General features: G+C 38.9%; 1 protein-coding gene across 1 annotated transcript in view; it reads left to right on the forward strand.

Annotated features, from left to right (window-relative positions):
• ADAM22 (ADAM metallopeptidase domain 22) overlaps window positions 1-24,705 on the forward strand; it is a 133,100-nt gene that overhangs the window by 98,106 nt on the left and 10,289 nt on the right. The window contains exons 18-31 of the mRNA XM_088159956.1: window positions 390-470; window positions 693-743; window positions 1,016-1,079; window positions 1,595-1,700; window positions 2,767-2,883; window positions 3,549-3,717; window positions 4,680-4,788; window positions 5,640-5,730; window positions 7,033-7,050; window positions 9,916-10,110; window positions 12,916-13,016; window positions 13,563-13,629; window positions 16,400-16,510; window positions 18,583-18,669. Coding sequence (XP_088016082.1) covers window positions 390-470; window positions 693-743; window positions 1,016-1,079; window positions 1,595-1,700; window positions 2,767-2,883; window positions 3,549-3,717; window positions 4,680-4,788; window positions 5,640-5,730; window positions 7,033-7,050; window positions 9,916-10,110; window positions 12,916-13,016; window positions 13,563-13,629; window positions 16,400-16,510; window positions 18,583-18,669 — 1,367 coding nt within the window. The remainder of the gene's footprint in view (window positions 1-389; window positions 471-692; window positions 744-1,015; window positions 1,080-1,594; window positions 1,701-2,766; window positions 2,884-3,548; window positions 3,718-4,679; window positions 4,789-5,639; window positions 5,731-7,032; window positions 7,051-9,915; window positions 10,111-12,915; window positions 13,017-13,562; window positions 13,630-16,399; window positions 16,511-18,582; window positions 18,670-24,705) is intronic.

The raw sequence follows: 24,705 nt of genomic DNA on the forward strand, positions 1-24,705 counted from the left end.
TCCCTAGAGAGAAGATCAGGTTGACTCCTTCTGTTCTGTAAAGAAGAATAAAATAGTCACAAAAAGGCACAGTGACCTGGTAGAATAATGCTGCCAGACACTGCAGATTTTTTGGATGCTCCCAGAGGTCTTCTGTCCCAGGAAAGACTTCTCCTGCTCGGCCCCACAATCCATGCCCTTGGGAGAGGGTGCCTCAGAGAGTGGTACCACTTGCACCAGTAAATGGCTTGAGTGGTGTGGCATACACACCAGAGAAGGGAGAGTCCTCCCACTTGAGTCTGCATGTGAATATTTCCCATTTTTTATTTTAGTAAAACTGTAAGGAAGCAATGCATTTAAGCAAGATATAGAGAAACCATGACACTAATTTTCTGTGGGTTTTTTTCTAGTTTGAACCTAAAGGAGTTTTGTGTCGAGAAGCAGTGAATGATTGTGATATTGCAGAGAACTGCACGGGAAATTCCAGCCAGGTGATTTTTGTGTCTTCTATTCATGAGACAAAAAACCCCACCTGTAATCTCAAAATCACTATGAATGTTTTGTATAGTGTGGTGTATTAAAATGGTGTTAAATTTGTTGATGCTGAAAAAAACAGAATAATACTGAAATGGTTTTTCATATGACTTTTGTTGCATAATTTGCTTTCATGCTTGTTTGATCTATGATCTATTACCTATTTTCTCTTTCTATAGTGTTCTCCTAATATCCATAAAATGGATGGATATTCATGTGATAACAGACAGGTAATTAGGACTTCAGTTAGTTTTACTTTCTTTCTACTCTTATCGATTTCTTTTTATAGATTTTGTTTTAAGATTTTTGGAAGTCACCTGGGACAGTTCTGCTAGCATTCATGAGTTTTGGGTGCTAGTCATATTTTGAATGAAAAGAAGGCAGGATCACATATTAGTTGCCTCAATATAAAGCATGTGATTAATCTTTAATATAAAGAAATACAATTTTTGGAAAATCAAGTGATTTGAAATATTTTCTCTACTTTTTTCTTTCTTTCTAGGGTATTTGCTTTGGAGGAAGATGTAAAACCAGGGACCGGCAATGTAAATATATCTGGGGTGAAAGTAAGTGAATGTTTCTGTTTCTAAGTTGCTTGTAATACATGTGGCTTGAAAGACTATCTTAGCTAAGAAAAATTAAGGAAGAGACATAGAGAGAACCATTGAAAACATCTAAAACAGTATGTCTCTCCTTTTCTTCCCCCATCATTTTGTCTTTCCATCCTCCTTTCCACCTCTTTCTCTAGTGTTGGTTAACTTACTGGTGTTTATTCTGAAATCTAAAACTTTAGTTCTCATTAATAACCACCTAGGGAGCCTATACTCATGTTCATTATTTTATTTCAATGGCTTCTGGTCATTTTGACCAATAAACTCTCATCCATCTGAACCAAATTTAAAAACAATCTTGTGGTGCCATCATAGAGCTTTTAGCCAAGAAGAGCACTGTGCAGTTTCATGGACCACTTGCAGATCATGGGAAACTGGGAAACTCTGCTTGCTTTGATTGTGTATCCCCATTTCTCATGATATTGCTTTTCAAAGTCATCATCTTAGAAGAGATTTGTTTCTGTTTTTAGAAGTGACGGCTGCTGACAGGTACTGCTATGAGAAGCTGAATATTGAGGGGACTGAGAAAGGAAACTGTGGAAGAGACAAAGACTCTTGGATACAGTGCAACAAACAGTAAGTTGATCCATTTAGAAAGCTACTAGAATGAGGTTCATACCCCTGATCCAGTTCTTCAGCTGGCATGGAGAAAATCCTCTCTATGGATCAGACTTCTGGCCTTCTTCTGCAGACCTTTGTGCAAGAAATCCTGGAGGGAACAGAGTGCCAAGAAGAGATGATCCCTGACAGGAGAGCACCATCTGATCTTGGGAGAGTTTGGACCAAAAGTGGTCCTGGTAATCAGTGAGAGTTAGCAGTGCAGAGGAGAGCAGCCTTTGGTTTCACATCTTGGTGTGGTGTTCACTTTTTATGCTGTGCCATTGCATTGCTAAGTTGTGTTCACTTTTCATGATATTGTAACTTTCCAAGTATATTCTTGCAAGTCGCTGCCTAAAGCAATTTTTCACATTTTACATATATGCAGTTGATTATGTCTGTCAATATCTGAACCTCTCACCAGTCCTTATCAAACTGTTTTTTCAGATTTCTCCATTCTGTCCATGACATTTGATTTCTAGTTCTGCCTATAGGTGAACCAATGCTCTTTCCGACTTTTTTAACACAGATTTGGTAACCTTACTTCTGTTGCATTACAAGTTCATAAGTAAAAAAATTCAATAATATGGGAGATGTCAAACCCTACTATTCTGTCAGTGCAAAATTCTTCACACATGAATAGTGAGGTCTCTTCGGCAGTTGAATTAAACTTAGTGTCTATAATTCCCTTACATGTGTGTCCTATGAGAGTGCATTAAGAACAGTATCTACTGTTGCTCCTCTATGGACCACTTACTGTATCTTAATAGATCATTAAATCAATTTGCTGTGGTTTGTTCTTTACAGCTCCCTGCTTGTTATTACTCAGGACATTTTTGATAATGTATTATAAAACCAGAGTTTTCCCAATCTAACTTCCAAGGAGAAGAATTTTCTCAGGAAACAGCATCATTTGTGGGAGTTATTGTCAGTGGGAGAAAAGTGAGGAATAACAAATAGATTACCAAGCAAGTGGTCATATTTTTGATCATCCATTTTAATTGGATTTTATTTTTTATGAGTATCTGTTTATTTTTCAATGCAGGGATGTGCTTTGTGGATACCTTCTGTGCTCCAATATATCCAGCGTACCCAGACTTGGAGAACTTGATGGTGAAATCACAACATCAATCTTGCACTATGGAAAAGTCTACAATTGCAGGTAATTGGAAATCCTGAAAACAGAACAATCAATATCCATCTTGCATAGAAAAGCAGCTTTCTCATTCCTAAGTGGAGAGAAACTCTTTCCATTAACTTTTTTCCCTGCAAACACATAACCATTATTTCAGTTCAACCTTTGTTAAGCTTCAGAAAATTAACTGTCTGTGGTGCATTTTCATATTCTCCTCAGTAGGTAATTTTGCCCATAGAGACATAATGCTCTTCTCTCAGGCCCTGAGATTTTACATTCTTTAATATTGCAAAGTACTTCATGTACCCGAAATACTTAGATCTATGCCTGCACTGCCAAAGTTAACTGGCAGCCTAATTCATTGCTATATTGTAGCTCAATTCTAATTATAGATGTGGTATGTTTTCGTTGCTTCACACAACCATAAGACGAAGTGACATCTTAACCAAGTAAACTGAGTTTCATCTAACTCTAGGTGTTTCACAGGAAAAATGGTCCTTGTTTTCATGATTACATTTGTTTGATGTAGATCTACTGTTTGGGTTTGTCACATATTAGGCCCAGTGAGATCATTAAGCCAATGCTTATTCCTTCCTGGGCACTGTGTAGCACAGAAATACAGAGCCCCGTTTCTCAAGCAGTCCCGTCTGAGCACAGCCCAAGTCTCCAGGGTTCTCTTGGTTGCCTTGCAGCGGTGGCCACGTGAGGCTGGATGAGGACACGGACCTGGGCTATGTGGAGAACGGGACGCCGTGCGGGCCCGGCATGGTGTGCCTGGACCATCGCTGCCTGCCCGCCGAGGCCTTCAACTTCAGCACCTGCCCCGGCACGGCCGACAGCCACATCTGCTCAGGACACGGCGTAGGTTCTACACTCTGCACCTCGGTGCTGCCGCTGCTGAACACCTGGCCTTGGGCAGTCTACTAGCTGGGCCTTCAGGAAGGCGGCAGTGTGACTCCAGAAGGAGGTTTTTGAAAAGGAAAAGGGAAGGGAGGCACATAAGTAAATACAATGTATTCCAGTCAAGGCATCTTAATCAATGAGTCATAGTTAGTATGTATTAGTTTTATGGAAGTTTTATCAATCAATGTGTTTGCTATCACTTTTGCTAACTTGATTGATATTTTCTCAGGCAATGTGCTAGAGAAAATACAGGGGTTTTATGAACTGAGAAACTTGGGTCTCTGTTCTTTCAGAGTACTGTTCTTTTTATTTCCTTCTTTATTACATAAATAGCCAAGAAGATTCATAAAAATCAAAGGAGTTGATGATGTTGGATTTTGTGAGCTGAGAGTCCCTTTACTCTGGAAAAGAGGGAGTGAGCTGGCTCTTGGCTGGTTTCTCTGCTTGGTGTGCCGTCTGTGGCTTTGCTGTGGCCCTGGCAAGTCCCCTTGTCCTTCACAGAGTTTGACAAATGTGCAGGGCCCTATGAGATCAAATAAGTTGTTCTCTCATAATATCTTTTGTCTTTTACCCTGCATTAAAACTTTCTTATTTATCTGAAATAATGCACTTTATCATATTTAGAAAAGAAATCATGAAGGTCAGTCTCCCAAAGCAATTATAAATGGTTCTTTTAAATATAGATTACATTAAAGTATGTATTGAATAAACATTACATTTATTTATATAAAATATAATAGCACATTTAATGCATTTATATCTAACATAAAAAAGTAAAGATTCTTATATATTAAAAATTATTTTGTGAAATTTTATGAGCAGTAAAATCATGGGTTTGACACTGTACCTATACTAGAGGTATTAATTACGGGAATTGATTAATAATCTGATATTTTTCTGAGCTACACTTTTGACTGCAGGTTTGTAGCAATGAAATAAAATGTGTCTGTGACCGATTCTGGGGAGGAGATGACTGCAGTTCTCGCATCAAAGACGATCTATTTATTGATAAAGATGCCATCAATAAAGGTATGTTGTTATAATTTTTACCAACAACTGAAAATGCTTAGATTTGAGGAAAGTTCATTAAGCAAAACTAGGTCTCCTACTCTTTGAGTTAGCACCCAACATGCTGCAGCATCAGGATCCTTGTTCCCCTCTCTTCCACAGCAGAAGCACTCAGTGTCTGTAAATGAAGCCTCAGCCAGTGCATCTTTGGGAACTGGTATCAGTGGGTCCAGTTCTACCATGCTTGTCCCAATCATCTGAGTGGCTTTATTAGGCATATTGATAGATTAGGATAATCAAAAGGTTACTGGGACATTCCACATCTAGATGGAAAGGTAATGCTTGACTTTTACATTTTTTGAGTGGAAGTTTTTATTAAGCTTTAGTCTTGCATACAAAAGAAAGATATATTGTGGAAAAATGAGCTTGTAAATGTTGGTCATTAGAAATCCTTGTGGGGGAACATCTTCCAGAATCCTTCATTTGATAATTTATTCAGTTGTGGAAGGGATCTGAGCAAAACCAAACAAGTAGTCTCTTTAATTCCATGGTAAGCATGTATTTGTTAGAGTAGGTTCTAAGGATATAATCTACAGCAGTTTAATATTGATAAAATTATGTGATTTGGCATACCTGGCACAGGTTTCCCATATAACAAGCATTTAGTTAATGGAAACAGACACAAAGGACAAGGCTTGATTTACAAGTGATCTTTTTATGTCCGTGCTATGCTTCAGGAGTGTATCATGGGTTACAATTAATCAGCAGAGTGAAAATTGTTCAAGCTGGTTTTTGAAAGATGGTGCATTTACTGGTTTTGTGTATTTTTCTCCTAAAATCATGTATATTTTTCATCTTTCTTGTGTTTCCAGGTGTGGTTAGCACAAATATAATAATAGGGGCTATTGCTGGTACCATTTTAGTGTTGGCTCTCGTTTTAGGAATAACTGGTTGGGGTTACAAGTAAGTACATTTTGTTCTTTTTTATAGAGTTTAAAAATATGTGTATTTAATCTAATAGCTGATTATGTCATGAAAAGAACAATTCAAAAAATCTAAAAAATCCAAATTCAACAATATTTTTACAGTAACATTTTTATTGTATTAACATTTCTAAAGCAATTTTTATATTTGTATGTGGTTTTAGAGAGCTTGATCCAAATTTGAAATTTATTTCTCATTTAGTAATTTCTTTTTTTTTAGATGATCAGATTATGATTTTACTATATGTGACAAAGGGAATAAAAGGATATGATCTAATTAATTTATAAATGTTTCCTCATGATGAAGTAAATATAACAAGATTAGCTCTCAGTCAGTCAGCAAAGCATTTAACCATAGGCTTCCTTAAATAGATGATTATATTTAGTCAGCTTAACCTGAAATTAATTTTTTGGTAGGAAAGATCTGCAATTGCAGATAAGACTCAAGTTCTCTCCTAGTGTAGAGCTGTCAGCGCTCACTGAGAGGCAAAATGGATTATATTAGCCTGATTGGTCTTTTTCAATTTTAATTATTTTTTGAATTTCTTATAAAAACAGAGGGATGTATATTTTTGCTTCTAGTAAAAAAAGATTCAAGGTACTGACTTTATCATCTGTGTTTGGATGAGATTGTCTCTTGAAGTTGTTTGTCCCTAGGTCCTTGTGCTTGGAGGGCAGGGCAGGCTCAGCTGCCGGCAGTGCTGTGGCTGGGGCACAGCCCCAGTGCATTGGCATAACCAAGTGGCACAGCCCCTGCTGGTTTGCCAGACTGAGGCAGGCAGAGGGCAGCTCAGAAATATGTAAGGAAGAAGCATTTGGAATAAAAATCATGAAGATGAGGATAGTATAAAAGTAGGTTACACTGTCTTGGTGTACACCCTCGGCTTCAGGCAGTATCTGAAAATCTGGACTTTTCTTTTGAGTAAAACTCTAAAAGTTAAGGGCTCATTCTGAGATCATGTCTAGCCAGTGGGATTAATTTTTGGAGGTTCAGGCTGAGTGCACCTTTCACTAGCAGCTTCACAGTGAACAGGTTTAAACCCATCATGAACTGCACCTTACCTTCAGCACTGACTAGCCATTAACACAATTACATTTTTCTTATTTATTCTGATGTAATATATTTGTAAAAATGCTTATTTCAGAAACGATTTTGTAGAAATATTTTGAGCAAAAATTTCATTCTGTATACAGTGCTTTTCTTTTTACATTTTTTTGGTCTTACTGACCATGTGTACTAAAAACTCATTCTTCTTCCTTTCTCTTCTGTTTATATGGAAAGAAACTACAGAAGACAGAGGTATGTGATAAAAGTAGTGGAATGTATCTTAGAAGTCTCTGAAAATAGCTTTTCTTCTCTTTTGCTCATTTACATGCTATAAAGAAACTATTGACATGGGTTATCATATTTTAAATAATATATGAAATCAGTATTCTGTAATGCATTGCTTGAAATCCTGATCAGAAGACAGTAGCAAAAATAATGTTCTTTATACTTCTGCAATAGACTATTTTATTTAGGAAAACAGGAGAATATTTCCAATAAGAAAGACTGAAAATCCACTATTAGAGATGAAAGTGTTCTTAGGAGGCTAAGAACTGAATAATTAATATTAACATGATGTTCCGGAGCCTTTTGAGAAAAATTAATTCCTGGAGCTTCTTTGCTGTTAAAAATACAATGCAATTAAATTGCTGTGTGGACAAAGAATCCTTCTTTCCTGTCACCCTGTTCAATTGATTCATAGCTAAGGCACAGCACTGGCTTCAGCACAGGGCTGAGCTTTCACCATTTCAAGCTTGTGGCCAAAAATAAACCGTTTTGCTAGTGACTTGTGTTTGGCTCCTGGAAGACCACCTCCCTTTGATCAGGCATCTGCCTGGCAGATGGATCTTGTGGGAAGGAGTTGGCTCCTTCATCTTCCAGTCCCCAACAGATAAGAGGATTTCTCAAATTCCCCTGTTTTCTGCCTGTATCGTTGCCTTCTGGTCCAAGCTGCTGCTTTGTTTGTTGCTGCTACTTGTTGTGCTTGTTCTCCATTTCCCTTTGTGTAGTGCTTTCTATGCCAGGCTCAAAATATTTTTAAAAAGTGGAAGAGCACTGTCAAGTGCTGGTTGTGTGCTACAGGGTCAGATGGGCCACAGGTACAGTGACAGGAAAAAGGCAACGCTATTGAACTCATGCCTTATGCAGAGGCTGGTGGGTGGGGAATGTCACCCAGCACAAGGAAGGCAGAATTTAAGGGCTTGGTGCTGCTTAGTGGAAAATGATGTACCTATAAATGGAGACTAACATGGCCATCAAGTCATTCTACTGTGGATGTTTCAGTATTTGCTGAGGACAGAGCAGACAAAACCTTGAAACAGAGACAGGGTCTGCCCCATGTATGTTTGTATTGGAATATTAGGGAATGTAATTTCTTCAGATTTCTTCATCTCCAGAAATTACTTTATGACCAGAGATTTGTGGGTATGCAGCCAGTCTGCAGCTGTGTCTGAGAGCACAGGCAGAGTGGAAACCAGTGTAGGCTGAGGCTTCTGAAGGTAATGGAGGACTCCATCATTTTAAAGATGAGGAAAATACTTAGTAACTAAATCTCCTTCATGCATAAAATGAAATTCTGTAGGCTGACTTCTAAATAGAATAATTTTGGATAAGTACAAGGAGTGCTCCATAAATGGAAAAACATACCCACCAGATTGTCCAGACTGTCCCTTTAAAAAAAAAAAAAGAAAGAAAAGAAAGATGACTCCTTCAATAACAGTGGAAAGAAGCCAATATAATATTTTTAAGCATGACATAAGGATGATACTTGGTACTAATAAGCAAGTGAAACAAATAAATTGAAAGTGGTAAGTAGAGCAAATTTGCAAGGATTCTGCCAGCTGGGATAGTGCAGCTTTAAAGGGCACAGCTACATGGGAGTAGTTATTTCTGGTGGAGTAGCAAGAGAGCAGTTTGCTAGAGGAACCCTGGGGAGCAGAGCTGCCCACACTGAGCCAACTCTGAACACACCCATGTGCCAGCTGAGGAATGGGACAAGAACTGAAACTCTAGAGGTATTAGAAGATGGAGTGTGGAAGTACTGCATTGCACTAATGATTTATGTGCCATGTAGTTGTACACTTTACGTACTCCAGGAGCATTAGAAATCCAGATATGGAATGGAGACTTCCCAGTTTAGGTCTGTAGTTGGATACAATCTGAATCAACCTGATAAATGTGCATCCTAATAGGGGCAGACTGTAGCAAAAACACAACTTGGAAAGTATAAGGTTGAATAAGTACTAATGCTGATATGAAATAGTCAACTGTCAAAGTAACTATAAGTACTTGGGAGGATTTTTAAACCTGGTGGAACTATAATTGTAATATTTGCATGGCAGGTATTCTCTGCTGGTGAATTCACCATCTGCAAAAACTTTGCATAACTTGATTAGAACTTTCTAATGCACAGATAGGTTTATGCACCATAACTGAACTTCTAGTTCTGGAAATGGATAAACTAATGTAATAGTTTTGTGTGTCTTAGCAGATTGAGTCTACTACTGTGGTAATCAGGAGTAGCTGAGAATCTCTGACACAGGTGTTAGTTCCCTTACACAGGAAATCAGTTAAAAAACTGGAGGGTTTTATCCTCCTGAGTTTTAAACAACTCAACAGGTTGCTTCTCTTGAATTCAATCACGATCACAGAAGTTAAATGGGAAGCATCTACCTCATAAGGAAAAAAGCATTCACTTTTCCTGAGCTCCTCTTTGATGCAGGCATGTATTCAGCTTAGGTTCAGTACTGGTGCTGCACCTGAGGGTGCTTTTTGCAATCAGCTTGATGAGCTATTTGAAATGTCTGGACTGGTTATCCAGTGTCTCAAGAATCACTAACAGTTCACTTTGAAAATTGTGATCAGAGTTAACTAGTGAAATGTTTCTTGTTTTCCCTTTCCAAACCCACATAATCTACTTTGCTGCACATAACAGAAGTGTGTGGGAGTATTCTCTCAGATGGTTGAATTATTTATTAATAGTCTTATTGTGTGTGGTTAACAGGTTTTCTCAAGGATTGCTGTCCTTACCTCTTTCTCTTAAACTAATGTTCATGCATTTTTGTGTGTGTTCTGGCTCCTGTCATGTTTTCTGACTCTACAATGTTTATTACACTTCAGACAAATACCCCAGGGAGATTATGTAAAAAAGCCGGGAGAGGCCGACTCTTTTTATAGCGACATGCCTCCTGGAGTCAGCACAAACTCTGCATCTAGTTCTAAGAAGAGGTCTGCTTTTCTGTCGCATTTTCAGATTTCTACCTGTTCCATCACCCATTATTCCATTAGTCAGAACATTTCATTGTTTTGCAGCAGGTTTGACTCTTTCTTCTTTCTTTGTGGAATGTTTGAAATAGCATCCTTTTTGCTTTGATTACTGATTTTTCTCCTGTGCCCTAGTTGCAAATTAATATGATTAGGCCAGAATAAAAAAAATTTGCATTGTAAACCAATTTTGTTTAATAAAATTTGCATAATATCCCTGCTTGAGAATTGATTTCAAGTAGCTGCAATAATAATTTCTGGCTGAAAAAAATTTAAATAAAAAGCCAACAACTTTTTAAATCATGGTCATGTAATCAAAGAAAAGGAACATTGTCTTGCTTCAATAATAGTTATAAAATGTTAACTATAAATGTTATTTTTATATCTATATTTGTCAGTGTCATTAATCCAGTGTGTTGACTTAGACTTCTGCTGTCTCATATTAAAGAGGATAGTGATTGCATTTTATTTTACTTACTAGACTAGCATATGAAATGGTGACCAAGTGTTATCTTAGAAAATAATTCTACAAAGACTTTCTGTCGTTTTCTGCTTGCTGTCATTAGATTAGAGAGAATTAGATTTTGCCCTTGATCAGATTTCACAAATTCCATTATTGTTCCAAATAATGTTGCCTAAAAAATCCAACATTTTAAAAGGGAAGATTAATTTGAGAGCCATTTGTAATTGTTAAGATCATGATGCTCACTGTTCCTCTGTAGTTAAAGATTCTTTATATGAAAATCTCCAGCTAGCACTCTAAAACAATTTATATGAAGCACTGTGTCCTAGAGGAACTGACAGTCATGAACTGCTTCACAGGAAAACTGCAATTCTCAATTCTTGTCTCACTAAGCAGCCTGCAACTGTGCAGTTGATGAAGCCATTTTCTTTGCTATTATTCCAATGAAAGTAAAGAGTAATGTATGGAAGGGACACATATGTAGTGACCTTTGCTATTTTGGTATAGCAGCTTGATCTTATATACAGCTTCATTCAGTGTGTTCTAATGATTATGTTATTCAGAAAACTCCAGTAGTGATTACTTAATTATCTCTAATTTTTAAATTCCACTTTTTAGATGTGTGGGTTGCTTTTTTTTCAGGAAGCAAGCATTAATCTTGAATGACACACTGTGTTGGAGAATCTTTTAAAATTTGGTTAAAATTTTGAAAGAATGTCTTGGGAAAGCAAGTTTTCATAGCTTTATCTATCAGGTTTAAATACCAGTTTAACAAAGTTATTTTTAAAAGACTGTAATTTAATGTGTTTCTTCTTTCATGCAGTATCTGTATTTCTTTTCATACTTCATTTATTTCGTATGTCTCTCTATTATTTGTTCGAAAAAGCTAATGGTTTCTAAGGTCTGTCTGTACTAGAGAGTTTTGTTGTTCCCACCACCAGTTCAGGTATGTTGTGCCACTGTCAAGTCTGGAAAAGTAAGTCTGACAAATATTCCATTAACATTGTGATACAGCTGACATAGTCGTTCCATTTGAATTCCCAGAGTGCTACCTCCTACCTTCCAAGCTGGTTTAGATTTGCTCTGTGTGCTGGTATGAATGGCATCTCCTGGGAGATGTTAGAGTGACTGGGCCATCAGCTGCCTGGGCTTCTCCATGCTGGAAAGCACTGTGAAGTATTAGTTGATATTCAGAGGATGTTCAAGGATTAAGACATAACTTTATGATAACTCTTGCCATTATGAAATAGCAAACACCAAAACTATTATATAGCAAGACATTCCTGTACCTGAAAGAGACCTTGAGGAGGAGGAAATGTTTGAAAATCTGTAAATGGATCTGTTGTTTCTCAGACCTTTCATGATGTGATTCAGTTTGAATTACTGAAACCCTGGGCTTACTTCAGTGTGGCTGTGATTAGCCTGAGCTTCTGGAAACTGAAGAGCATCTCTCAGATGCCTCCAAGGAAAGCAGAGACTGGAAAATGCGAGTATCCAGACTTAAAAACTACAAAAATAGTTCCTTTAAGCAAGACTTTGTAATAAGTTAGCCACCTATTATGAATTTTTCAACTTCCTGTTCTCTTTTGGAAATAACTGTAGATCTAATGGCAAACAGCCGAGCAGCAGCTCTAGTTCAACAAGAGGCAGCCTGTTGCAAAACCTCACATGTTGGACATCGCCACATACTGCCTCTTAGAGGGAATAGACATCTCTGCCTCTTAGAGGGAATACAAGAGGAAAGAAAAAACAGTTTGTGCCAAGCACCTAGATAAAAAGACTATTTTTGGCTTTGAGTTTAGCATTAGAAGTATATACTGTAGGAATTGACTGATAAAATAGAAACGTTGAAAATTAGCAAAAATGAGGCAGAGTTACCTCTCCCCTGGCACTACCAGCTCTGGGTGGGAGAATGTTTGTCACAAATTCCTGAGCCCCTGAGACTGGTAGCAGTGGAGTGAGGGAAGCTGTCCTGGCTTTCCTGCAGCAGCATAAGGAGGTAGTGGGCAGCCTGCAGGCTGGATGTGCTTGACTGTGAGATGAAAAAGCCTTGAAATGAGCACAGTTGTAAGAGCATCTTCCATCTGAACTGAGGCAGAGCTGCAAATCCAAAGGAAATCTGGTGTGCGCCAGTGTTTGTGCATTCTACAGCAGACAAGAGAGAAATCAGTGCCAATGCCTGGCTCTTGAACGTGGGCACATGGAACCACTGCAGGGACAGCTGCAAGGTGTAACTGCAGGGCTTGATCAGAAATCCTGGATGCTCTGCTAGTGCAGACAGACCTTAGGCTGTGTTTTGTCACTGGCCTCGGGAATGTGACCAAACTGCTGAGCTAACATTGATGTGAGACCATACCCTTAACAATAACCGCATCTGAGCCCTCCTATTCCAGGTCAAATGGATTATCTCATTCCTGGAGTGAAAGGATCCCAGACACAAAACATATTTCAGACATTTGTGAAAATGGGAGGCCTAGGAGTAATTCTTGGCAAGGTAAGTGTGAACCACTGTGCTGGCTACAGTGGAAACCAGCCTCTGGACCATTGCTGCTGTGCTGAAAATTTAGCTGATCTTAGGACAGCAGCATGACTCCTTTAAATGGTGCTAATTGTTATTAACTTGGAATTAGGATTTAGCAGCGCCCTGTACAAGTGCCTTTTTTGCACTGTGCTTTGTTACAAAGAAATTACATTTAATTTCTCCCTCCAGTGTGAGCTAACACGAAAAAGAGAAAGAAATCTATTTGCTATTGCCAGCTTCCATGATTTTATCAGGCAGTGTTTAGTGTTTTTCTCGAAGTGTAGTGATTTTGTCAAATAACAGCTGAAATAAAGGAATTTTTTGCTCTGCACAGTTGCAGCAAAAAATAGAGAAAGGTAACCTAAGTGTCTGAGATAAATCAAAAGGAACAGACCTGTGAGATTTTAATTGTTAAAGGTAGCAACTCTTTTGCTATAGATGGAAAAAGAATATAAAGTTTGGCATGGGGCAGGTGAGTTTCAAGTTGTTTTACCGTCTTTGTCCTTTGATTTCTTTCAGGTAATATAGGAGGAAACAGAAAGAAAGTCAGAGGCAAAAGATTTAGGCCACGGTCTAATTCAACTGAGTAAGTCTGAATTTAAAAAAGCAAAGCCAAAAAGTAGAGTTTTCATATTTGTGTTTTGTAGATGGAAATTAAGAGTACTGAAAAGTAGACAGCTGCATTTTTGCTCTGTGGCCCATTCTGATTGCTGACTGATAATCTGGTGAATGGTTTGGCTAATGTATTTCAACCTCTTTTTATGTATTCTTTAAAAATTAACTATTAATTTTCTTTTTTTATGTAGGCTTCCTCACAGTCGTTCCCATAGCAATTCCCAATGATGGTGGCAGCCTGCACCATCACTGCAGGCTTTTGTCTACAGTAAACTGCCATTGCTGAGTGTATCCTGGTTCAATACTGAGTTTCTCATAACCTGACTGTTTCCTACCCTTGTCTTCACCTTGGGTTGGGCCATTACAGAGTTAGAGATTTGTATCTCTGCATACCTTCTTGGAGGTTTTAGGAGAGGTATCTGTCTGCTTTGAAAGTACCTTGAAGTTTGCCATTGTAAGCCTGAAGCAGCCAGTTTTGAGTAAGCCCTGTGATAAATGGGTAATTAAAATCTTTACTAAGTGGCTGACCCCCAGACTTTTCCACTACGGCTTAGAGTTGCTGGCTTATTGATTTATGGGTTACATTTCCTGAAAGCCCATGTGTGCAGTGGAAAGAGCCTTTCTTAGGTACTGAAGCCTGTTGGTTCAGGCCCCTCTTGTGAATGAATGGTGAATGGCTGGAAACTTGGGCTTGTCAAAAGCACTGGCCTGTTATTACAGCTCTTACACCCCACGTGAATGGCCCCTTTTTTGATCATGACAGCAGTGACAGTGTCCTTCCCCATATCATGACTACTAACTTTGCACCTTGATGGGCAAATGGGCTTGATACCAACCCTACTGGAAGCTAATAATGCTAACTGCTCTCTGGGCCCCATTTTCTTTGGTTTGGGGGATTTTGAGTTTGTTCTGAAACTTTTCTTTCACCTACAGTGCACTGTCTTGAGGTGAGTAGGCTCAGAAAGGGTTCACAGAGAAAACCCTATGTTACAAATTACAGAAATAATACTAAGATGCACTTTGCAATTATAACATTGCATGGCCAAAATGGCATCGTGGAATCAGAAATTTTAGCCCTTGGAGAGTTTATCTCAAGAGTCTCTGTGCTCTTTGGCTGATAAACTGAAGTGTTATTTTGCTCATTTTCTTTCCTCCTTGCATGAGATAATTTGATAAGATCAAAATTAGTCTGGCCAAACTGCCAAAATTACAAATGAGATTTACTCTGAGAACTTTGGACCATTAAATAAGCAGGCAGACAGAGATATTGTGAGATGGAAATATTTTCCCTGTATATTTGTTTCTCTTTTAGAGGTACCCCTGAATTTCCACCTAATTCTCTGCTTTCCTTCTTGCTGCTTGTTACGGTGGTCTCTCAACACAGCAGCAGCCCTGATGCTACAGGGAGGAGGCTTGTACTTCCCAAGGGCCATGCAGCAACCTTTCAGGGATGAAGCACAGTGTGTGTGTTCCTGGGAGAGGCTGCCAGGCAGGAAAATACTCTTTCTCCTGATCAGGTCAATCTGGACTGCACAGGCCTGAATGGCTTGTGCGAGTCTCCTTGGGGGTCCTGTCACCAGCTGGAGAGAGAGCTCCCACTGAAGGATCCACATGCTGTGTCAGTTCAGTGGGGAATTGAGAGAGCTGCCGAGGGCTATTAGAGGGCACTTATCTCTCTGCTTAGAGGGACAGCTTGTTTTGCAAGGAGAGAAAACGGACTGAGAATAATTTAACTGTGACCAGCATTTAGTCATTTAGGAAAAAAAAAAAAAAAGCAGCACCAGCTGCTTTGAGGATGCTGCAGGATACATGGAGGATTCTCCCAGATCAATTTAGCTTTCTACCTTGTCTGGGAAATACAGAATAATATTGAAATGTGTTATGAAGCAGTATTTAGAAAGTCCACCCATGTGGCCCTTAGGAGTCTAATAAAGTACACTTGTTGAGATGCAAGAAAAAGCATAACAGTGTTGGTCTCCTGTAATTAGCAGACAGTAGTAAACCATTATAAAATTTGGTTTATTAATGCCGTAATTTGTGCAGAATTCAATTTTTTTTTTAAGCAGGAGCACACTAGTGTGGTTGCCTACAAAGATACTTGTATGAGTCAGTCTCCAGTAACTGCGCACATTATGCACAGGGGTTTTTTTGTATACAGCCAAGCATCAAATAGAATTGTGCCATTAATAATTTAAGCAAAATTTCTTAAGGACTGAGCAAAGTTTGAAGTGTGAATCCCTCACGAGCACAACAAGAAGTTGCAAACATTTTGGGCAGTTCCTGAAAAAGTCCTGCTCACATCCTTGGATCTAACATACATGAACAAGGCTTATACTAAGCATAGAGCTCTGAGGAGACTGTTAAAGATATTTTGGGATATTTTTAATCGTTTCTGGTTGTTTTATAACAAAATAATTATTCTTTACTAAAGGCAAATGGTTCATTACATTGGAAGGAATGCCAACAGGCCAAATGCTTTTTCAGAAACATGGCTGATAAAATGGCCTGATAAATAGTTCTCTATTAAAATCAATTAGAATTATCCAGCAATGATGAGAGGTTTCTGAATAAGTTGACAGCTTAATTGGGAGCTTGTGTTAAAACAGGTCCCAGGAACAGACAGCAATTCAGACCTTTGTTAATTTGCACTGCTTTTCCTATAAGCATTTGTCTTCCTCGTTGTTATAACTGATACGAACGTCTTTGGTTTAGACTTTCTATTATATATTGTCTTTTTGCAGCCGGGTAACCCATGCATCTGAGTCTGGGCTTTCTCTCGCCCACCAAATCCCTGCCCAAGGCATAAGCCCAGGGGGTTCTGACCACCCCCAAACAGGGAGTCGGGATCACAGGTCAGTCTCACCTGCCCCTGCATTCTGGGCTGCCATTTAATCCCGTGAAAAGTCCCTTCCCTAGTATCCGATGGTTTCACTGCGGCCAAACACCGCGACTGCTTGGAGGTGCTCGTGCTGATGCAGCGCTAGCTACCCTTCCTCCTGGCCAGCCTGAGGAGTACGAGTACTCTCGAGCCCAGGTCTCTGCCTTGTTGCATGTTGCGCTACGAGCCAAATCGAGCTGTCGGTCTAGCTCTAGGCTTATGCGTAAGGACACCTTGTTTCAAAGCAGAATTTCTCACTCAAAGCAAATGTGGATTCTGGCCATTACTAATGAACATGTGGCCAGAAAGGTCAGCCTGGGGGCTTTCCAATGGTATCATATAGTGTTCTGCAGTAACTCGAGTTTAACCTGTTTGTGACATGGATTGAGGTGGTGAATGATGGTCTGTAATACACTCAGACCCAGGAAACCCTGCAACATGGTTGTGCAAAAATTGCATGCTTTGATAGCACCTTACATTGTCTAATACAGGAAGCCAGATTGGGAGTGTTTCATGGTTACCAATAGACCCTTTCAAATGAAAAAGCACGAGTTTAAAGCATTGCACAGCGTACAAGAAAATGTACAATTAAAGCAAAAGCAGAAGTTTATTAGTTCCTGGTGATGCTGGCATCAGCCTGTTGCTTCACTTGTGGTTCATCTGTTTCGCTGCACTGCTGCCTTTGATGTTTTCTTTCTCTAAGACATCAAGCTGGAAAGCATAAAGCACTCCCAATTCCTGATAAATAAGCAAGCTGAGGAAGCTACTTAGAAGCACTTGTGGCTGAGGGCGAGAACTTTCTGAGAGCTGTGGCTGTGCTTGCGCAGGGTGGGGAGGAGACGTTCCAGAGCAAAAAAGGAGCAAAAGAAGTCGAAAAAGTGCTGCTGCTTTTGTTGTCACCGTTGTTTGAAATATGGAGGGGGTTGAGTGGCATGATTTGGCCCAACTTTTATTCATCTGAGCAATTTCTTGCAAGGCCTGTTCCCATGTGTGAGGTCACTGGAGTCACTCCCATAAACAAGGGTGGCAAAAACTGGACCAGGAGTATCAAAAATAACTTATGAGGAATTTTCTTTCCCATTTTCCTTGGTTAAAATTTGTTTCCTATTTCATTGTGCTAGTTTCTATTGTATAAAGATGGTGATCACAAATAATCATTTGATTGTTGCCATTCATATGTAACAAGAACAAACTTTAAATTGGTCCAGTCAGACTCCTATTTTCTGCATTGTCCTTTTTTATCAACATGACAGAGGGGGAGGAATTTGCTTATCTTGTGATTGGGAAAAGTCTGTTAAAAAAAGTTTTCGTCTTCCTTGGTAATTTGTTGTCAGATAATTAAACATAATCTTTATTTCATAATTTTCATGCAACTAATATGAGTATACAACTCAGACTTTTTTCCCTGAAAAATGTGGTTTTGGTGTTGATATTGCTTCTGTAAAATATGAGATAACTCTGCAGCCCACCTCCATTAAAGCCAAACTAAATGAACATTGAAAAATCAGAGGGTGGTTTGCCTGTAAGTGTAAAAATTGTCACTATAGTGGCAAAAAATTCAAACCTTTTAACAAAATAAGGCTGAAATTCATTCCTGTAAAAAGGGTCAAGTCCAACATTCTGTGCTCCTTTAGCCACTATTTTGCAATTTATCTAGGTGGGTGAAAAGTGTGTCTTTGGCAAGCAAACTTCATGATTGAAGCCAAAATGCCCCTTCATCCTTATTTTGAGATCATGAGGGAATTCAAACCATGAACTTAATGCTGGCCCTCTGCATAGGAGTGAATTTTACCCTTAAGACATTAAATGAATGATGTATCCCAAAGAGTTTCTAGATTAATCAAACATATGAGTCTTGTTGTAGGTCAGATTTTCTCATGCAGTTGTACACGTTGCCTAGTCCTCACCCAAATCCATACTGATTTATTTGCCATATTCACTTACATTTTGGGGATGAAGACATCCTTGCTAAGCTTGTGCTGTGTGTTCTCAGATTTTCTATTCTTGTTCTTCTGCTTTCTCTGTTCCTTCCATTGCTTTCTGCAGGTATTTAAACCCATGGTTCAAAAGAGAATATAATGTAGCTAAGTGGGTAGAAGATGTGAATAAAAACACAGAAGGACCATACTTTAGGTATTTTGTAAATTAATTCTATAATTCTCATTTTTTAGAGCTGTTCCAGCATATACAAATATCTTGGGACTCCTACCTTGTATAAATCAATACAAGTTACTTAGGTGCAAAGGGCCCCTCTTCTTTTGCTGCATTTTGATGTCTGTTTTTGGCTTCACGTGCAATTTACAATTATTTTTCTGAATGTTTTAATGAAGCCATTGAAAAGGGTGTGTGTAGTGCATGTGTTCCCACCATCATCTAGAGCTTGTAGTAGCTTTCTCATCATTTTATGCCAAATAGTGTTTTATGGGCATGAGACATATTTATCACTAATAAAGTAGTTTTAACTTAAATAGAATGTTAATTTACTGAAGCAAGTGGTTTCATAACACATTGACTCTACCTCCTGTCTTATATAGTGCATACTAAAATTTACATGAAAAAAAGAATAAAAAGTAGTGGTATTTTACCCTCAGCCTGCAATGAAATAATTTATATATTGTAATTGGAAAACTAAATGTATGAGAATATACTCTGTGCTCTAATGGTCAAACTACTAATTAATCTGTTACAAGTGAGGCAGGGTTCAACCAAAAATATCACTTGTTTTTGAAAGGGAAAAGTGTGCATTATTTGATACATTCCAAGTTACAGAGAAAAAGCATGAGGCTAGGCCCCTAGAGACTGAGAGACTAAGAATGTTGCAGTAGATTCCCAAAAGACACAGTCCCATAGCTGAGACAGATTTCTGCATCAGGTGAAAAGATGTGCCAGCATAGGAATGGAATACATAGAATGGAAGACAATTTATGACAAATAACATAAAGCATGAGCAAAATCCATGGAGCTGTAGGCTGACATATCCAAAATGAAGATAGCTACAGAAATAAAAAATAAAATAATAAGCAAAATTTTCAGTCAAAACAGTGAAGGATGGTAAGAACAAGAAAATAGAATCTTTATAATTTTGCTACACAAATAGACCTTATAATAGTGCAACAGGGCAGAAACATACACTAAATGTGTGAAGTGTGCATTTCTTAAAAAAATATTATGAGAATTGTATCACAAGGTACTAATGAAACACTTATTCCAATAGAAACACTACCAGACATTAAATGGCAGGATAGGAATTTAGTCAATTTTAGAACAAAAATGTCCCGAAGTCTTAAAACACCATAAAATTGGTACTTTTTAAAACCATTCGTGATTGTTTTCAATACCTCATAAATCACCGACAGAGTAAACTGCAGAAAAGGTTTCCAGTGAACAAATAGGAAAAATGAGTAACTTTAACGTGCCAGCCCTGATCTTGGTCCTGAAAAGGGAGAAGAGATCCCCAGTGCAAGACTCCAAGGTTTACAGGAGGTTGCTGTGATTGTGCCAGTTGGTATCAGACAGGTCTCTTGGTACTGGGCCATTCCAGCAGGGAGTATTGTGAGTCTGGTTGTTTCCGTGCTGGGATACAGGGTCCAGTTCTGGTGTCTGCAGTTCAGCAACCATGTTCTAGAACTGGGGAGATTTAAGCCCAGAAAAACCACAGAAAGAACTGCAGAGCCTCAGGCTATCCAGTTTAATGGAGCAGCTGAACAATACCTGATCAAGCCCACATCACTGCATGTGGAGCAAAATCTCTCCATGGGTGTGGGAGGTGCTTTAGATTAGCAAATTAAGACTGATAATGACCAAAGGTCACTGGAAGCTGAAGTCAGGCAAACTCACGTAAGAAGTAAGGTGTATTTTGTTACCAAAACTTTTTCTAAAAACAGCCTCTTGACCTTTATTGTTCAGGCAAGGTCAAGAGTTGCCCACCATAACATAACCCCACAGCTGTCTTTCAGGGGTTTTGTATCAGAAGCCCTGTGGTAGCCATAAACAAAGACATTGACGGAATATGAAGAGAGCACTATTTTAAAGTAGGTTACTTTAAATAGTTTAGTTAAACAGGTTTAAAAATCCGTTTGCATACTCATAATTTGGTTTTCATTTTTTAATATCAGTATATTTTTATTTAGTAACAAGATTAAATTGATGGCAGTGTACCCTGCCCCTGAGGGTATTCAGCTGTTGCACTGAGTCACATTTCTAATTGTATTTGAGATAAACCAAGCATTTTTAGCATGTAGATGAGGATTAAGCTGACCCATGTGAGTTTTAAAGGTTATATATCAGCAGAGATAAACATAAATCAAATTTTTTGCACCATAGAAGCTTACTAATCACTCCCTGCAGCAATTACCTTTAGAAACCAGAGAGTGACTAGAATAAATTTAGAAATCTGTATTGTCCTAATTAAATGAGGTAATCATGGGGAAGTATTCTGCAGACACATTATGGAAGGCAAAAGATCATATCTCTTGAGATGAGTGGCTGTGGGTTTACAAGAGGTTGAACTAACAGTTTTTCCACAAAAATCAGATGCAATTTTGTTTAATGATAGCATGGACAGGAAAAGACTGTTCTTAAGTTCTTAAGAATGGTGTGTCAGAACATCTTGTGGCTGGGTTTTGAGCCTGGGCCTGTGAAGTGATTCACAAACACAAACAGAATGAAACAGATCTTGCTTGATAAACTAGAAAGTCAGGCTGAAGTCAGACTGTCCAGCTGGTACTATATTTTATGAGTCAGAGTCCCAGGATAAGACATTTACACCAGATATTTAGCTGAGTAATATTCATGTTGCTAATCATCTCTGATTTCTCCGTTCTTTTAAATGTGTCCTGAAAATAATATGCTGTTTTGCTGGTATCCCTGTAGTTTCAGGAATAATATGCTGATGACTGGTGCTGTTTTAGGAAGAGTTGAAATAGAATAAGGAAAAATGACAAAAACACTTGCTAGGAATGTTGCAGATTTTCAGAAAATAGAGATATTAGTCATCACCAAGATTTTCTCCATCTACTTAAAAAGCCCTGTATAAATTATTTGTCTCTCTACCACACGATTCCCTACTAAATTTTTTTCTAGTCTACAAGTCTGATGGATATTTCTATATAATTACTTTTTATTAATGATAGTAATAATAGTAGCTAGTGTCTCTGGCACCAGAAAACTCCCAAGTGTGGGATTCCCATCTGTAAGAAAATAAGATGTGTGAAGAAAACTCTCATTTTCCTGCTCAAAGTCTAGTCTAGATTTTAATTTTGTGTGCCAGACTATAACCACATAACCTCAGCGATAAAATCAGGCAGGAAACCTCTCCCTGATTTTTAGTGTTGCTGTAAGGGATGTTATTTTATGAATGTGCTGCTACTGCTTATTCTTGTTACTACCAATTACAATGTCCACTGCACAGGCTGACCTTGTGAGATATGGTTAAGGATTACTCAGAATTCTCACTGAATCTGAAAGACTTGATGGAACCATGATGGAATCAGAAAACAAAGTGCTAGAAGCCCCAAACATGGCATTCCTGTAGATAATTATAAACAAAAAAGACTAGAAGGTGCCTTCTAAGGCATTGAGCTGCCTACATTTGATTTAATGCAAGTATTTACAATAGTTATATTTTATGAGAGTTATTTAAATACAAAAGTAGATTACAAACAAAGGTATTTTTTAGATGGAGACCGAGAGCACAGAACCAGAAGGAAAATGGCCAACCCATATCAGAAGGGCATTGAGAAGGGGCATGGAAGGAGGAGACAGTGGGCTGTCATTTCCCTCCTATTTCTAACGTGCTTTTGTGTCCTTGATTTTTTCTCAGTTCCTCTTCAGCTGATCATCTCCATTACCTTATTCTGTGAGCATCCAGCTGAGGCCAGAGCCATGACCAGCCCTTGGCAACCTGCTCTTGCTGAGGCAGCTCTAGACTGTGCTTAAAGTAAAAAACAAACAAACCTTTTCCCTCCTACAACCAAAGCAAAATACTGTTATTGTTGGCAGGCAATGAAAAAAATGCCTACTGATGCCAGTAGGATCAGGATTTTGTTTCAAGAGTTAGAGAAAAGTGTTAATTGAAGCATGTGAATGCCTGAGGCATAGTTCACTGCTCCAAGTGACAGCTCAAGCCATAACCATTGTTTCTTCTGCAGCCCCTCCATGAGCCTCGTCTCCCCTCTGCTGCTGCTCTGAGAACATGTGTGCACATCTGTGGCTTTCAAAAGGAACTTACTTTAAAATATTTAGCCACACCAGTGTTTTTAAAAGATCCTTACTTCCTAATGTGGGATCTAGGCTGATGATGTCATACAAAGAGCTGAATTCACAGCAGCAAAGGTCAGATTAGGCTGATAGGGTCAATATTTGGGCTTGAAATGCTTTTACCAGGTTGAATGTTAATTGAATTTCATTACATTATTTCAGTCTGCAAAAGAGTTCAATGAACTCGCAGTTCATTAACAGTTCAGAGTTGTCAGGGCCACTTGCCTTGAGTTCAGTTAAAATGACACACAATTGCAAGATGTTTAGTTATGTGACCAGGTGACACATTTTGCACTGTTTCTTGTGCAACATTCGCTGTTTAGGGACAAGAGGCCGAGCAGGCAGGCTCAAGGCTGCAGGGACTGCTTCCAGATGTCTTCCTGCTGCTACAGGGTTTGTTGTGAATCACAGAATGGTATCCACACACTCTTAGTTTTAGCTTTCAGGACAGAAATACCCAAAGTGGCCCCTCTATCTTGCTTTCAGGTCAAAAACTAGAATTTTTGCAAGTGAGGTGCATGGCTTCATTTGGGGTTGGCAGTAAAACCTGTGAATTTCTGTCGTGGTGTGTACCAGTTTCTTGTGTAAGTTTCAGCTGGAAACAGCATTTGGCATGAAAGCTAATGGATTTGATTGCAGGAGAACTGAAACCCTAGTGCAAGCTAAGTGGATCCCATCCTTGACCAAAACTGCCAAGTTTTCCTACCTTTAACCCCAGCATAACCTGCAAGTGTCCCTGAATGCTGTCTCTCCATCCTGTAAATGAGAAAGAGCCAGACATGACCTTTCTCATTTAAAGTATACGTAAATCTGGGATACACAGCACATACACAATTGCAGGGCACAACCTGACAGGTGATCAAAACCACCTCAAACGATGTTGTTTATCACAGAAGACACACTGTAACATCTGTGAGCATACTCTGAGCTGTGTATGTTCACAGTCTCAGGAGCTGGCACTAAAGATGACAAAACCCAGCACATAACTCTGTAGCAAAAATAAGGGGTGAGGCCCTGTGAGGGGAGGGCAAGGTCATTTCTGTAAGTGTGCAACTGCATTCTCCATGTATTGGCTGTAGTGTTACAGGTGCAGCTGAACAGAAAAGCTCACATCAGTTAGATGAGCAAACTGCAGGTGAGCAGGCAGTGCAAAGGGGATTTGAGAAGAAGGATATGTAGCTAGCTACACTGGATGCTTGGTCTTCAAAATCTTGGGAGAAGGCAGCATTGTGTTTGAGTTATGGTGCAAAGCTTCTGAATCAAAAGGCTCAGGTAGAGATCCTGGTAAAGAGGACCTGCTTGTGCAGGGAAAATATTCAAGATGCCCCATCCTTCAGGGGATTATTACTCCTTCCAGGATCACCTGCTCAGATGGATGGACAGGAAGATTGGCTGTGGCTTTTCCTCTCACTGTGGCCTTCTCTTAGAGTATCTAAAATGTGAAGAGCCTGTGGTGTGTTGGAAGTGTTGTGCCTGGTGTGGTGAAAGAAATGGGAGATGCCTTAATTCTGTGCTGTGCTACCTTATAAACTGATAGGGCTTGCCAAGTCAGATTCCACTAGCCCAGTTCCTTGTTTCTAATCTTCAAGTGCATTGTTACAAATTTTAAAGCGAAAATTTAAAATTCTACTGCAGCAATGGGGTAAAATTTGTGAATGATTGGATCACTAATTATATGCAGAATCCGCTCTTCTTATTTTCCCGCCTCCCTCTTCTCCTTGTATTCTTCATTCTAGATCCACAAATAGTTTATTAGTGATCCATACTAGTCCAAGTGGGGGCAGAGATTAGAGGACATGTATGGATAGTGAACAAGCAGGGGACTGTTGACAACCTTTCCCTGGATTTTTTTTTTAATTAACCTGTTTTCTTGCATGCACAGTTTGGTGCCCAGATGCATGATGTTGGACA

This window comes from Sturnus vulgaris, chromosome 1 (genome assembly GCF_052056855.1).
Source record: "Sturnus vulgaris isolate bStuVul1 chromosome 1, bStuVul1.hap1, whole genome shotgun sequence".
Lineage (NCBI taxonomy): Eukaryota > Metazoa > Chordata > Aves > Passeriformes > Sturnidae > Sturnus > Sturnus vulgaris.